This window comes from Mustela putorius, unplaced genomic scaffold (assembly GCF_011764305.1).
Source record: "Mustela putorius furo isolate JIRA1106 unplaced genomic scaffold, ASM1176430v1.1 tig00003853_pilon_pilon_pilon, whole genome shotgun sequence".
Lineage (NCBI taxonomy): Eukaryota > Metazoa > Chordata > Mammalia > Carnivora > Mustelidae > Mustela > Mustela putorius.
In genome coordinates, this window is record NW_025422005.1 from 23,429,654 (window position 1) to 23,445,095 (window position 15,442).

A 15,442-nucleotide genomic window follows, 5' to 3' on the forward strand; every position below is an offset into this window, starting at 1 on the left:
CCGAAGTAAGTCCAATTCTGGTTGCTGAGTGACCACATACAGTCATACACTTGCTCTTGGTTCAGGCTCTGCACTTGTTGCATGCTTATCTAATTTGTTAAGTTCTTCCTTTGGGGCATACATTGTATGTGGTTTTGCTGGTCCTATCCCCTGCACCTAGTACAGAACCTGGCCCTGTATTCAACAACAACAACAACAACAATGAATAGTGTTATCCATTCCAGAACATCTATGTAACCATTTAACCAGGCACTTGCCAAAATCACTGTGTTCATCATGCTACTTGTCCATTGGACAGTGGTACAATGGCTCCTCTTCATCTGCCTCTACAAAAAAAAAAAAAAAAAAAAAGGCCCAACCTCTTCATTCTGGCACTCCAGGCCCTTCACAATATGACTCAACTTCACACTGGCATTTGATAATGTTACTGTGCTATATTCCAGCCTACCTCATACAAGAGTTCTCTTTGGTATTTTCTCCAAAACTGATTTCTGTCTTTCATCTCAGAAAATTCATCCACTCTCTCAGGCAGAACCTAGGATTGTTCTAGTATGGCCCCTGTTTCTTCAAATATTTTCTCACCTCCATTTGCTCTTTTCTCCCTGTTTGCACTATCACCCTAGTCCAAGATTCCATCCTCTCTGGCCTGGATCATTGCAGTAGTCTCCTGATCAGTGTCCCTGCTTTCGCTTGTTCTTCCACACTCTATTCCTCATGAAGCAGCTGAAATACTTGTCTAAAATGTAAATTAGATCATGTCATTCCTAGGCTTGCTTTCCTTCTCATAACTCTTACAATAAAATCTAAACTCAGCCTTATGACCTTCAGGGCCCTATGTGACCAAGACTTGCATCTCCAGCCTCACTTCCTGTCCCTGCTGTCCCCTTCAGTTCACTCCGGCCATGCTGGCCTGGTCTCTACCCCTGGAACTGAACTCATTCTCACCTCCAGATTTTTGGATTAGCTCTTCCCTCTTCCTGGAATGCTCTTCCCTTGGCTCTTCACTGGCTGGCTCCTCTTTGCCATTCAAGTTTTGGTTCAAATATCACCTACTGGGCGGTGGTGGTGGGCGGCAGCATTCCTTGACACCACATCTAAAGCTCTCCCACATTCCAGTCATCTATCGTATTACAAAGTTTCATTTTTTCATAGTACTTGTCACTGCTTGAATTGCCCTCTTTAAAATTTGCATGTATATTGTAGCATTGTCCTCTCCTTTTTCACTCTTATATCCCCAGTGCCTACAATAGTGTCTGGCATGAATTTAATAAGTATTATTAGATATCATCATCATATAATACTTACTAGATGCCCAATGTCATGCTAAGTACAATGTGTTGTTTCATTTATACCGCAGTGCTTTGAGATAGATATTACCACTCATTTATAATGAGAAGTTGAGGCTGACAGAGTCTAAGTGACTTACCTACTAGAAAAAAAAAAATAAATGGAGAAGTCAGGATTTGAACCCAGGTCCACAGCTTTTAACTACTCAGTAGTGTAAATACTTAGTAGTCTTGTCTTTACCTTTGTAAGCCCCTAAACCAGTCCAAACAAACAAACAAAACAAAGTAGGTAGAATTGAATTGCAAAATCTCAGAGAAAAAGAAGTTCTGTAGTCTGGGCTGAAGGTCAAGGGGTGTCTGCTGGGAGAGAGAATAGGTGACCCCCAAACTACAAACTGGGGTCATATGATGCACATTTTATTCCACAAATATATTAAGTCTATTGAGTTCCCACCCCTTAATCAGGCTCTGTTCTAAGCTCTGAGGATTACATTTCTGTGAAAATCTCACACCCCTATGCCTCTCTGCCCAGCAAAGGACTCCTAGAAGAACGTTCTGTTAGATATCTGTGCCCTTTGAGGGCAAGAGCATCCAAGTCATCTCTCAGGCACTGAGACTAGCCAAAGCCAACGTCCAGGGCTATGCCTCTGAGGACCTGGGGCAGGCCCAGGTGTGTTTATGTTGGAGCAGGCTGGGTAACAGGGAGATCTGGAATTCCAAAGACTGAAAAACAGTCAACTCATTTCCAAAACCTCAACTACCTGAGGCAGACAGAGGTGGGTGGGAAAGTTCCTGTTATTGTTTCAGCTTTAGCCAAAGGGGAAAACTTGGATTCCAGCCCTTTTAGAGCACAGAGCACTTTCCCGAGTTCATGGAAGCCCTGTGGTTGACCCATTAGAGGTGAGGCAGAGCTTGGTAATGGAAGGCCCATCCACTGGAAAATATCACCTCCCCTAGGGACACATCATTCCCCCCCCCAGGCATCCTGGATCAGCTCCAAGCTCCAGTATTGCTTACTGGGAAGGAATACCAACAGCCACCTAATTATTGTGGAATTAATTCTCTTTGATTCCAACTAGATCCTGTTCTGAAATTTAAATTGCTGTTGGATGCTGTGGATGAGAGGTTGATTTGCAGCTTTCCACAGAACCAACAGAAAAATGAGAACAGCAGACGTGGCACTTTGGCCACACTCCCCTTCCATTATGGGATCATACAGAAAGTACACTGATATATTCTAGTCCCATAAATTATTCAGGACCACATCAGAAAGATCTAGTCTCAATAAGAGGTTAACAAGGCACATGTGAAGAAAGTGGCTACATTCTGCTGAATTCTGGTGACACTGGGGAAACTATTACGACAAAAGGGAGGATTTAAATTCCAGAAGACATCAAATTTGGGATTTTTCTCCACAGAATAAATCTGCAACAGCCTTTTCTCCCTCTTATAGAGAAGAGGGCTTCTCAAATTAAGGATCCTCCAATTCTTTTTTTTTTTTTTTCATTTTACTGTCAGTGAACTTCCCAGCAGACAGACCCGACCAACACCCCCTTGCAGAAAACCCTCGCCTCCCACTGCTTGTTCTGCTCACACTCCACATTCCAGCCACGAAAGGCACTGTCCCCTGCACTGTGGCCCCGTCACTCAGCGTGCCATGCTTAACCACCTCTGGACCTTGGCACATGGTGTTCGCATATGGTGTTCCCTCTGCCTCCATCGATCTGTGTCTTGACAAGGTTAGGTCCCTCAGCCTTGTGCTCCCCTGGCGCCTGGTACTGCCCCACCATCTCACTTTATTGTAATTGCTTGTTTAACTCCCTGCTCTCTCTCTAGACACTGTGGGGGCAGGGGCCAGATCCTTCTTGTTTGCCTCTGACTCCCCAGAGCCTATTACAGCTGCTAGCAGAAAGTAGTGAGAGGAAAATGGACTCATCAGGTTAGGTTCTGCCGATCTCTGAATGATCTGTATGCTGCCTTTTAAGCCTGGTATATACTCAGAAAAGCAGACCAAAGAATAACAGGGCAGGAATGTGAGAAAGCTGCCTGAAGCTTGCGCCCCTCCTTTTCTCTTCAGCTTACCCAGCTCCTGAACTTATGAGCAAAATCTGTGGATATTTTGCTGACCACAGTAACAGAAGAGACTATAAAATTCGGCTTTCCATCTGGTTCTTCATGGTCCAAGAAAATACAGCCGTTCCAAACTCCAGGGAGACAAGCACTCAAATCCTGACAGCTTAAACCAGCCGGTTGTATACTCCCCTAAGCGCTGCACGAATGTGACTCGGGAAAAAAAGTGAAGCAAGCATCATTTTTCTGTAAGGATCGATTCTCTGGTGGCCCTCAAAGGGGAGGCGTTTGATGTTTCCTGGTAGTGATACTCCCCTCTGACCTTCAAAGCCAACCCGCTTGATCCAACAGCTGGTCCTTGCTTCCCTCTCTCCTCACGCCAATGTGTTCCTTATCGTGACGCCAATCGTCAGCACTTTGCAGACTGGGGCCGAAAGTGGGAGCTGGCCTTCCACTAGGAATGCTTTAACATCTGTCCTCCTCCACTGTCCAAAACTAGCTGCTACTTCAATGCCAAGATGATGCGTTTGCTTTTTAACATTTGATGTTAGAACCAGAGTTAACTGAGAATTGCTGATGAGGGACAAAAGAAGAATCGATGCCCCGTTGATCTAAAAGCATCACGTGAGACACTCGGGCGTGCTCGGGAGTCTGCCCAATGTCGTTCCCCCGGCCACTGGCTCGCCTCTCCTCCTGGCAGGAAAAAAATAGGGCAAAGGTTCTGAAAAACTATCAGTGGGCTGGTCTCTGGGTATCTGGGGCCCAACTGGAGAAGTGAACTTTCAGAACCGTGCTGGAGATGCCAGCTCTGGAGAGAGGATAGCAAGTTTGAAGGCTTCGGGCAGTTTGGATAAGCATCTAGACTCTGGGTGCTTCTCTGAGCCTGCTCTGTGATCCCTTTGAAGTTTATCCAACTTGAATAAGCCTTCCAGAAAGCTGGGACCAGTAAAATGACTTTTTTTAGAAGTCCCTCTGGATGTGCCCTGTTGCTTTTTCTCAGGGGAGCCAGCTCATCAGGACAAGAGATGTGAAAAGGACAGAAGGAAAAGGCTTGAGATGGAATGTTTCCATAATATTCAACTTACTGTCTTCCCCCCTGCTCTTTTCTTCCTGCCCTTTTTATATATGGAGACGGAGACAGAAGATAAATCACCAAATTCCCAGTGGACTTTGAAGACCCCCGAGCTTAGATCTGATCGTGGCTTGCCCGTGACCCCTTTGCACCGTTGCAACCTGTTTCTGAAGGCTTAGGCTAAGATGTGCGGGAAAAACACCACATGCATTAGATGAACAGAGTTTAACAAAAGACGCCATTTGCAGTCCAGGAGAGCTGGTGGCCGGGCTCTGCGCTGGTACAGGCAGTTTCCATTTCATTTCCTGAAGAAGCCGTCCCTGGTTGCTTAGGCTGGGAGCTGATGCCTCTCTTTCCTGTTTGCACGGACGTTCTAATGATGGAATTACTGGGGCAGCAGGAAGAGCCTGCTGGCTTGGAGATGCTCTCGGGCAGGTGAATATGTCCCACACCTGGGGAAATGCCACGTGCACCCTGGGCCACTTTCAAGAAGTAACGAGGGTGGGTGGGGTACCAAACACCGGCTTCTCTGGGGAAGCCTCTGTGAGCTGTAAATGGGGTCTCCGCATCTGCCTTTGGCACATTTGTGGGAACAGGCTGAATGATGCCCCTTCTCTGACTTTTGAGAAGTGTGCCCTGGAGGGCAGGACACAAGCTCCAGCATGGTTCAGAAATATCTAGAGAGGAGACCTCGACAGCAACATCCCACAGCTCCGCCGGCTGACCACAGACACAAGAGAAAGGCTCTTTTTGGAACCTTGGCCCAGATGACCAGAGTGGGGGTGGGGTGACAGAGAGGTGGTGGCAGCAGCGGAAAACCCCCCACTGAAAGTGGGGTTGCAGGTAGTTTTGTTCATTTATTGATAAAAAAATATTAATAGCAATTAAGGAAAACAAAACATTCACAACCCATCACAGAGTCCTATAAGTTTCAGCCTTATGTTCCCAATGGAGTCCTTCATCTGATGGAGCTGGGGATTTCAGCCAAAAGGCCCCTTCATGTTCTTCATGGGTGGGTACTGCTGCTCCATGGGCATGGCCCCAAAGCAGTCGGAGGGGTTGCAGTGGCCGGCCTTTCCGGGCTGCCCCATGGGACCCGGGGGGCCAGGGATGCCAGGAATGCCTTGCTGGCCCATCGGTCCAGTGGCACCCATCTTACCATAGCCGGGAGGGCCTTGGGGACCTAGACGGGGGAAGAATCAGAGGAGGAATGTTAGGAGATCCAGGTGACAAGAAAAGAAGAAATTGTGGTCGTGGTAAATATGACCTCACTGTGTGACAAATATTTGTCAGGTTACAATAGGTTTTCGCGAAGACCCGATCTGATCCTTACGTTAATGTAACAGTAACAATATTACTAGCCAGTTTTACTGGCAGCTTCCATGTGCCAGGCACAAGGCGAGTGCTTTGGATGCATAATTCAATGAATCTTTACAACGATTCCGTGAGAAAGAAACAATCATCTCGTTTTGTAGATGAGGACACAGGCTCAGAGAGGTTTTCCAGGCGGGGTACGTGTTCACTGCAGCTGGGTCTCAGAGCCAGGCTGGCCGGCTATGGTCCTGTCTCTTTCAGGCTCTGCAGCCTGACTTAGTGACCTCGTCCAGTTTGGACAGCCAGGATGATGCTGAGCAGGGCTTGAACTGGCCTTCGCTGGCTCCACCATATCCAACTGCCTTCCCCTCTGTCCTGCTAGCCCAGTTTAGGTCTTGAGGATGGGCCCTGGGTCCTCCACGGGACCCTGCACACCTTGGCATTATTGTAAATGGTGGCTGATAAACCTGTAGTTATTTGAGTTTCTACATGATTATACTGTGTTGTAGAAGGAACATAAGCAAAGCAGATCTCAGCTGCTCAAGATATGATTTCACATTCTGGCTCTTCCTACCTGGGGGCCCGGGGAGACCATTTTCTCCTGCAATGCCGATACCAATGTCCCCCTTTTCACCTTTGGTCCCGGGCAATCCTGGGACGAAAGAAATACAATAAGTCCTATTCTTGAGCAGAAAAACGACACACGCGGTCAGATTATTTGAAACACACACATGCACACATCTGTCAGGGTCACGATGGACCTCATGCCATGCTCCAGTTTGCCCCCAGAGAGATGCAGGTACACCTGGAGGGCAGAGCTACCTCGCATTCCTGGCACGCCCTGCCGTCCTTCCCTGCCGATCTGGCCAGGGAGTCCGGGTGACCCCGGAGCGCCTGGCCGGCCTGGAGCGCCATCCTTCCCTGGGGGCCCTGGGCGTCCCGGAACTGCGGCCATCTCCATGGGGAACTGCATCCTGGAGGTGTAGTAAGCCATCCTCTCTGTAAGAAAGGCAGGGACAGGTCACAGGCTGCCCTGGGGCCTCACACGGGCACAGAGAGGCTGTCGGCAAGGAGTCCAACAAAATGGCCTTTCTTCAAAGGGGAGTCAGAGCAAGGAACGGGGGGGGCTGATCTCCTGAGTGGCCTCCCGTGCCCTTGCCTCCACCTTCCTTTGCACCGTCGTCTCTCGGCAGCCCCAACCTGACAGATGGCCTCCCTCTCCTCCAACACCCTCATTAGTCCGCCACCAGCTTCACAGTCAAGTCCAGACTCCTGGCTTGGCATTCAAGGTCTGCTTCCCAAGCAAGATGGCTAGCCCTGTCAGGACAGGGTCCCCGTTCTCCCCAGGCCCTCGCATGGCAAGGCCGGGTGAACAAATGAACAGGAGGAACGCTTAAAAGTGAAAGCACCCCAGCTATCTTATGGCTGCTGCTCGCCACTCTGTTCAGAACTCACTTCATGCAGACTCGTTTGATTTCAGTTTTCTTGTCTGTCTGCTTTGCTCCAGTGGGGGCTCAGGGAGAGCGGTGGGGGGGGGGGGGAGAACTCATTTTATCTCTGAACAGAGCAGGTGATAAGGAGGGTCTGACGTCTAATTGAACATATGCCTGTACGTGCAGGGGGGCGGCGGTGGTGACTAGGGCGGGGAATTGGGCTTTAAGGGAAAGGAGGCCAGGGCAGGGCGGAGAACCGGCGGGGAGGGGCCAGCAGCACCCACGGCCGCCCAGCCAGCTGCCAATTACCATCAAACATTTTAAGGATCTCTTGTCTGATGAACCTCTTGATTTCATCATAATTCACCATGTCTCCCTGAGGAAAAAGAAGAAAACTTGCCTCAATTATGCTTCCAAGCCTGGTGCTCTCCCCCGGGAAAAGACTTTATTGAAATAAAGGACAAGGAGGGGAACAAAGGTTCTAGGAGCCTCCCACAGATACTTAATCCAGGGGCCTAACCCCCCTGAAATGGTGCAAAGCACTTTGTGGAGCAGCAACGATCTCCTGGGGAGAGGGTTCCCCAACCTCCCCACCCTCCCACACATGGTTAAGAACCACCCACATGGGAGTTGTGCTCTTTCACTCAGAGGGTCAGCAGGAGCTTCTAAAATGGTCTCTGCTCCACCCACCCTGTCTGCCTGCTCTGTGGGACGGTGCCCATGGCTGCCAGGCTTCCTCCTTACCATGGAGCCAGGCATCCCGGGCAAGCCGGGACTCCCCGCAGGCCCCGGAGAGCCAGGGTGACCTCTCTCTCCTGCTGGACCCGGTGGCCCAATGGGCCCCATGGAGCCACTCTTCCCAGGCCCGCCAGGCATGCCAGCTCTTCCCTTCTCTCCTGCCTGGCCCTTCTGTCCTGAAGGTCCCGGATCACCCTGCAAGGACAGGAAGTCATATCCAGCATGGCCGAGTCCTATCAAATCCACTTCATGATGTTGCAGCCACTGGCCTCTCTCTCTCCATCCCCCGCTCCCCCAACCTAGCCCCTAGCATCTTCCTCTGACTGTGGCCACAGCATCTTGACAAGGACTCCAGAGTAGTCCTCTGAAAAGACAGTTTTCATGCTTTTCACTTCCTGTGTAGAAGTTCTGATGGCTCCCAGGCGCCCTCAGGATAAAAACTGATTCCTTGGCTAGACATTCAAGATCATTCGTGATGTGGTCCCAACCACCTCTTTTCCAGGCCCATCTCCCTGCCCCTGTACCCGCAGCCATGCTTCACTGGTTTAGGACTCTGCTTCTGCCACAAGGTCTTAGCCCTCCCTGCCTGGAATGCCCTCCTCCTTCCGCCATGTACACTCCTCCTGCTCCGCTGAAATGCTCCTGTTTTTGCACAGCCTCCCTGACTCTCCAGACTGAGTTGGGTGCTATGTCTGATCTTCTATAAACACTGCCATGCCCTAGCGTAAGTGTAACCAGACTCCGTGAGCGGCTATTGTTCAGAGACCTCTGTTTATCCAAGGCTAGGACAGAGTCTGGAATGTAAGTGAGATCAAGCAGATGCCTGAAGCGTGAATGAATGAATCCATCCACTGGTCAATGAGTAAACGAACTTGAGATTTCCATCCTCCCAAACATAGCTAAGAGATAGGCCCACATGAGAAGTTTTTAGAGATGAGGTTGCTCCAAGTTCTGAGGTCTGTCCACGTTTTTCTTCCTGCCCACTGGCCTTCCTGTGTCTCCTCTCCATGCCTAAAGTCATAGCGTGGAGCTGGCCTTCATCACTCATGAGTTTTTTCTCTCAAAACCAGCCCATGCCCACTTACCTTTGGACCAGGGGGTCCATAGAGCCCCTGTTTTCCAGGGGGTCCCTAGAAGAAAGCAAAAGTCAGGAGTCAAGTCTGGGCAACATCTTTGAGCTGGCCAGGGAGGTGGTGTCATGAAAGGACCAACTTCCATGGCCCTGGGGCCTCAGGCTTTGTCCAGCTGGGCTCTGTGTAAGGAAGGACAAGAGCCTCCTTTCTGTTGGTTGACAGCTAGAAGGGAGCATGATGTCCCCCAGGGCATGGCCTTGTGTAATCATGTTGGTTGGGTCCCTTGTCACAGACAAAAAGAGGTGAGAAGTCAGAGTGAAAGGGCCCATCCATAGCATATTAGAGGGCCTGGCAAGAGCTGGTACCCAGGAAATGTTTGGAGCCTACCACCACCACCATCACCATCATCATCACTACCACCACCATCATCACCACCACCACCATCATCACCGCCATCTTCACTACCACCACCATCATCACCACAATCATCATCTCTATCACCACCATCACCACCACCACCATCACCGCCACCACCATCATCACCACCATCATCATCACTGCCATCTTCACTACCACCACCATCATCACCACCATCATCATCACTATCACCACCACCATCACCACCATCACCATCATCACCACCACCATCATCACCACCATCTTCCTACCACCACCATCATCACCACAATCATCACTATCACCACCATCATCACCACCATCACCACCATCACCACCACTACCATCACCACCACCACCATCATCACCACCACCACCATCATCACTACCACCACCATCATCACCACCATCATCACTATTGCCACCGTCATCACAGCCATCACCATCACCACCATCACCATCACCACCACCACCAGCACCACCGCCACCAATACCATCATCGGTTCTCTTTGACCAAGTGCACAGTAAGAAAATTAGTGAAGAACAAGTGTCATGCATCCTTCTGCCTAATCCCCAGTCCCTCTCCCCAGTGCAGCAAGGGCCACCAGCTTCCTGTATATCTGTCTGGAGGGAGTCCATGCCTTCAGGGAGGGTTTAGTGAGTGAACAAAGAGGCGTGAGGACAAGGCGAGGTGCAAGCAGAAGAACCCCACCGCAGGAAAAGATAAGCCCAGCGACAATACCTCTTTGCCAGCCGCACCATCTGCACCAGGTTCACCCTGTGGAGTAGAGAGCAGGAGATATGCAATCGGCACTAACCCAGCATGGTGTCCCTTGTCTTCTCTTGCCCACCACATGTGTCCGGCCCTGGGCCACCAAGGGACCAAGATTCTCTAGCCCCCACCCTCAGAACCATGGGCCATGGAAACTTGGGCTTCCCTCCCACCCCCAACTCCAGCCCGTCCCAGAGCCGCACATCAACAACCCTGGTCACCCCTGACCAAGCTGGGCAAGGGCAGAGCGGACTATATGCTCCTGGCTCCTGGCTCAAGGTCCCGGCATCTCTCAGGAACCCTAGCTCTGAGTTTAGGTTCCACGTTTGCCGAGCCTGTTCCCTCCCCAGGACGGTACCGGCTGCATCTTGGGCCCATCCTGCTTCTGCTGAGATGGTGGGGAAGAGGAATCTGGGATTGCCAGACAACTGGTGGATGCATCCAGGGACCCTGGAAGCTCCAGGGAACAACAGAATGTTGGAGGACCCACCTGCCCACTGCCCCGGGGCCATGGCAAGAATCAGAGTGCATGGGTGAGACTCAGCCTCCTGGTGGCTGGGCCGACCATCACCCCTGCATGGGCTGGAGTTCTCCATCCCATTGAGGACACCAGCCCCAAGGTCATGGCTACTGCTTCTGGAAGAGAACACCCTGCCCTGGGACCTAGGCGACCTGGGTTCCTGCCTCAGTGTCCCCAGGAGACTTCATCCCTAAGACTGGTAATCCAGCCACCTGATGTGGGTCACTTGTCTGGAACCTTTAAAAGAGGGAGGATTGTGGAGTGGCTAAGGACGCAAGTTTTGGAATCAGGCAGCCCTTCCTAGCTGTGTGGTTCTGGGCAACCTACTCAACCTCGCTCAACCTTGGTTTTCTTACGTGTAAGATGGGGACAATCGGACCTACTAAATAGGATTGCAGTACTGATTACATGACAAATGTCAAGCACTTAGGTCCCCATTCAGCACACTGTCACTGGCCAAGACTTCACAGCTCTCAGAGCATTAAGCTCCAACCACGACCAGAAGTGGTTTCTGAGTGGCCGTGAGGGCTGTGGTAATGGGGCTGCATGTCTGGTTCCTGATGTTTACAGACCCTCTGTAGTTACCAGCCAATGCCCCAGGGAGGAGGCAGGGGCTGAACAGGTGCCAGGTCTCCCCGGCCTGACGCCAGGTTGAGGAATCGGCACAGGTCGTGCACGGTTGGGGCAGTGGCTCAGTGCATGCCGGGCAAGCGCTGGCTGGCAGGGCTTGTCTTTTCTTCCAGATACAACACGATCCTCAGACACAAGCTCCTCCACACTGCTAGCTGCCTGCTCACTGCCTCTCTTTCCCTGGAGACCCCAGCTGTGCCGCGCTGCGCTCTACTGACAAAGCCAACTGGCCCTTTCCCTCGGGACTGTGCAGGGAGATTCGGGGTCTTACCGGGGGCCCAGGGTGTCCGGGGGGGCCAGGCTGGCCTGGAAGGCCTAGAAGGCCCCTTTCTCCAGTGGCTCCCCGGTCTCCTTTTAGGCCCTGGAGAGAAAGGGGGTGGATGGTAAGAGTGGACAGGAGAGGCAGTGGTGAACCCCACACAGCAGAAGCAAGTGCCACTGCGTGCCAGGGACCCCTGGGGTGGATGGCGCTGTCCAAACCTGAGGCAGGGCCCCGTGATGGCCTCCAGCCCCTTCCAAAGGCCATCACTACATGCCACTTGGGGAGACCCAGGGAAAGGGGGGGATGGACACAAACTCTTCTCACAGCTCCCTGCTGTGAAAGAAGCCCCAGCCAGACTCCCTGGAGGGAGATGCGGGGAGTAGGTCACTCACCATTGCAGAGATCCCAGCTGGGCCTGGCTGTCCTGGAGGCCCTGGTGGCCCCTAAAGAAAGATGAGGTCAGTGGGACAGAAAGAGTCTTGGGGAACAAGGCCCCCTGCAGGCAAGAGAGAGACCAACAGCGAAAACAGATCCTGAACTTCTGCAGCTCCATTCTCTTCCCTAAAGCCTCCTCTTCCCTTCTGGTCTTGCACTTGAGCTTTGACCAAAGGATTTGTGCCAGAGTTGACACCTGGGGGTCCCTGCGCTCACAGGACCTGAGTGGACGATCTGGCAACCACTACCAGAGCTGAGGGCAGAGGGCAAAGGCTTGAAGGTTAACAATGTGGGCCTGGGGTGTTCTGAGGTTCCCCCACTTCCTCCCGTTCTGTGGGAGAAGCAAAGAGCCGGAGCTGGGGGCTGCGTAGTAGGGCCTCAACCCCAACCCCAGAGACCAAACGGATAAGGCCGGCCATTGGACCCTGGGCCTCTCTGGGCTCCTGCTCTGCGGCCACTGGAGGACAATGGGACTCAACACGTGCTGGCGCTCCTACCCTGCTGGGCTGGGGTGGGGCCCGCATGCCTCCCCATCCCTGAGTCACAGCTCAAACGCCAGCTCCTTGGTTAGAGCTATGCCTTCTCTGAAGCCCAAGACATGCAGGTCTCTCTCATGGCACATCTCTCCTTGCTCCCAGATGGAAAGTTCTGGAAGCATGGATGCCGTTCTACTCATCTCTAGACCTCTGGGGCAGGAATGTCCAGCATTGGGACTGGCACAGAGCAGGGGCTGAGGCCAGACAGACAGAAGTGAGAGGGGGAACCTCGTGCCCCCTTTCCTCAGCCCCCAGTGAGTCTGCGAGGGGCTCACAGTTCAGAGCATGCCCTTCCTGTCATCTGTAATGTGAGCGGGGACGAGGCGGGGACCTTGGGTCCCCAAGCCGGGGGCTCTGGGTCCCTTGAGATCCATACACACGGTGATGAGGACCCGGGAGCTCCTCTTTCTGCTCATGAACTATTTTTAACATTTCCAGAAGCCTTTTGGAAACCGTATGTCTGCCACAACAGGCCTGCAATCAAAAGCCAGAGTGTTTCCTTTGCTCAGGAACCCCATCAGCTCGGGGCCGTCACACTGATCAAAGGAGCCCATTGGCAGCCATCTATGTTACTGAGGAGCAAATTCCGACAGGAAACTCATTACTGCTTAATAACTGTCCTCTCCAAGTTGTCTTACCTCTGTAAGTGCACCACCCACGCACCCAGCCGCCCACCCACACCAGGAGGAGTCCTCTCAGCTCTGCTCCTTCCACTGCTCCCCGCCCCTCCCCCATGCAGGGCAGCAGCAAGTCCTCCAAACACAGCCTCTCTGCCTGGGGCCACCACTCCACCTCCACCCTCTCCCTCAGGGCCACCCCAGCTTCCACCTGCGGCCCTCCCTACCCCCCACCCCCTACCCGAGGTCCCAGATCTGCAGCAGGTTCTCTGGAAGCACAGCTTTCCCTGTCCAACTCCACTCCAATCACGCTGAACTTGGGGCTCCCCCCACCACCCCAGGCCCCTCTCTGCCTCGGGCTCTTGGTGTCAGTGGCCCCCCCACACCCCCACCCTCTCTTCCCGCCTGGACATTCTTCCCCCAGACCGCTAGGCGGGTGGCTCCTTTTTCTTTCAGGCCTCAGCTCAGATGCCACTAGGGCAGTAAAACTGCCTCTGAAGGCACCTCCCAGGCCCTGTCAGTGACATCACACCCCTGCCCGAGGCTGCCGCATTAATCTGCTTGTTTGTCACGCCTGTGTGCAAGCTCTGGGAGCAGGGGACCTTGTCTCTCTCACTCACTGCCTTAGCCCCCTGCTTGGAGAGATGCCTGGCATGGAGCAGGTGCTCAATTATTGTTTGTTGAATAACTGAATGATCTTTGTTTGGTAAGTAAACTCCACTGTGCCCAGAAAATAAGAAAACGGCAAAGAGCCCAGGGGCCGCGGGACAAGGTGGGCGCAGAGACCCTCACCACACTACAGGGCTGCTCCTGGGGGCAGTTCCTGCGGGCCATCCCCCCCCACCACTTCAACCCCAGCAGGGTCCTCACTCTCATAAAGGTGGGGGCAAGAACGGGCTTAACTCACGATATGGCCTGGGGGGCCGGGTCTTCCCTGAGGTCCCATGGCACCAGGTTCACCCTGCAGGAGCCGGGGGAGGGGGGAAAAAGCAACACAGAAGCAGACTCAACTCACATGGGATTGATAGGCGGGAGGAGCCTGAGCAGAGCAGGGGGAACGCCAATAGTCAGAGAGGCTGAGCTGAGACCCGGCCTCCAGGCCCATGCTGGGGTGTGGGGGGGGGGGACCAGCCCCGCCCCATCAGTATTGTTGGAGAGAGAAATCACAGCCCTCAGCCGGAGAAGGCCAGGCCCTGCTTTTAAGGTGAGTGACCCAATAGGGCTGCAGGGAGGGGGACACCGGTTGCAGGGGGGAGGAGGTGAGGAAGAAGAAGGCGAGGGTGTGTAGTTTGGGGCAAAACCTCCCCCAAAAGGCCCAGGAGAGAAGGCAGCCCCTCAGCCAGTGAGTGGGAGGCAGTGGCTGTGTCTGAAGGCGGCGTCTGCTTTTACCTCTGCTCCGGGCCGGCCACTGCTGCCTGGGGGACCTGGTTTCCCACAGTCGCCCTGGAAGAGAGAGGGCCGACTGGAGCTCGACATACCTCTATTTGGCTCCTCCAGCCCAAGTTGACCCCATCTCTGAAGAGCCCTGCCGCCTGCCCGGGCTCCAGCCTCTGATGCCCTCGGGTGCCAGCGCCGGCGGTCTTGGGAGGCTCGGTTCCTGGGATGGCATCTCAGCCAAGGCTCAGGGGACCACGTGCACCCCTGGAGGCCGCCATGTCTGCCTGGGGTCAGGGCTTCGGGAGAGCTGAGAAGACCTGCTTGGCAGAAGTCACCAGGCCCTTACCTTTGGTCCTGGGAGGCCAGGGTGTCCCGTTTTCCCCTTGAAGCCCTGGAAGAAGAAGCAGGAAGCTGCCGCGGACCTCGCCCCAAGCAGAGGCCACTTCCCTTGCCTCCTTCCTCAGGCTGAGCAAATCAAACCCATCCAAAACCATAGCACGGTCCTCGGAGGATCTGGACAGAGCCCACACCAGGCAAGGGTCTCCCAGCTCCCCGCTCCTTCCTGCAGCTCAACTTACCGGGGGTCCCATGAGTCCGGGGGGGCCAGCAGGACCAGGGTCCCCCTAGGGAAGAGACCAGGAGCATTGAGACAAGGACGCCCACTCATTCTTCACCGCCTTCCCTCTCTCCAGCCCTCCCCGGCTCTCCCAGGATGGAGGGAATGTCTTGGGAGGCAGAGAAAGAATCTAAGCCAAGCTCGGCCTCTGACTGGCTGTGGAGCCCGAGTGCATCCCAGCCCAATCGGAACCTCGATTTTTCTTCTTTGGATACAGAAGGAGGTTGACCTCGATGCTCTGCCCTTGACCATGCCCCATCCGTTTCAGACTCCCCAGGAAAACCAGATCCAAGGA

At 53.3% G+C, this 15,442-nt stretch overlaps 1 protein-coding gene across 5 annotated transcripts in view; it reads right to left on the reverse strand.

Annotated features, from left to right (window-relative positions):
- Window positions 1-5,272: 5,272 nt before the first annotated feature.
- Window positions 5,273-15,442, reverse strand: part of COL16A1 (collagen type XVI alpha 1 chain) — a 50,022-nt gene continuing 39,852 nt past the window's right edge. For all 5 annotated transcript variants that reach the window (XM_013046639.2, XM_013046637.2, XM_013046633.2 and 2 more), the window contains 13 exons: window positions 15,110-15,154; window positions 14,878-14,922; window positions 14,544-14,597; window positions 14,062-14,115; window positions 11,959-12,009; window positions 11,576-11,665; window positions 10,125-10,160; window positions 8,999-9,043; window positions 7,920-8,108; window positions 7,485-7,551; window positions 6,565-6,741; window positions 6,317-6,394; window positions 5,273-5,611 (listed from right to left, as the gene is read on the reverse strand). In XM_013046639.2, the coding sequence (XP_012902093.1) occupies window positions 5,409-5,611; window positions 6,317-6,394; window positions 6,565-6,741; window positions 7,485-7,551; window positions 7,920-8,108; window positions 8,999-9,043; window positions 10,125-10,160; window positions 11,576-11,665; window positions 11,959-12,009; window positions 14,062-14,115; window positions 14,544-14,597; window positions 14,878-14,922; window positions 15,110-15,154 (1,134 nt within the window). In that variant the 3' untranslated portion in view covers window positions 5,273-5,408. The remainder of the gene's footprint in view (window positions 5,612-6,316; window positions 6,395-6,564; window positions 6,742-7,484; window positions 7,552-7,919; window positions 8,109-8,998; window positions 9,044-10,124; window positions 10,161-11,575; window positions 11,666-11,958; window positions 12,010-14,061; window positions 14,116-14,543; window positions 14,598-14,877; window positions 14,923-15,109; window positions 15,155-15,442) is intronic.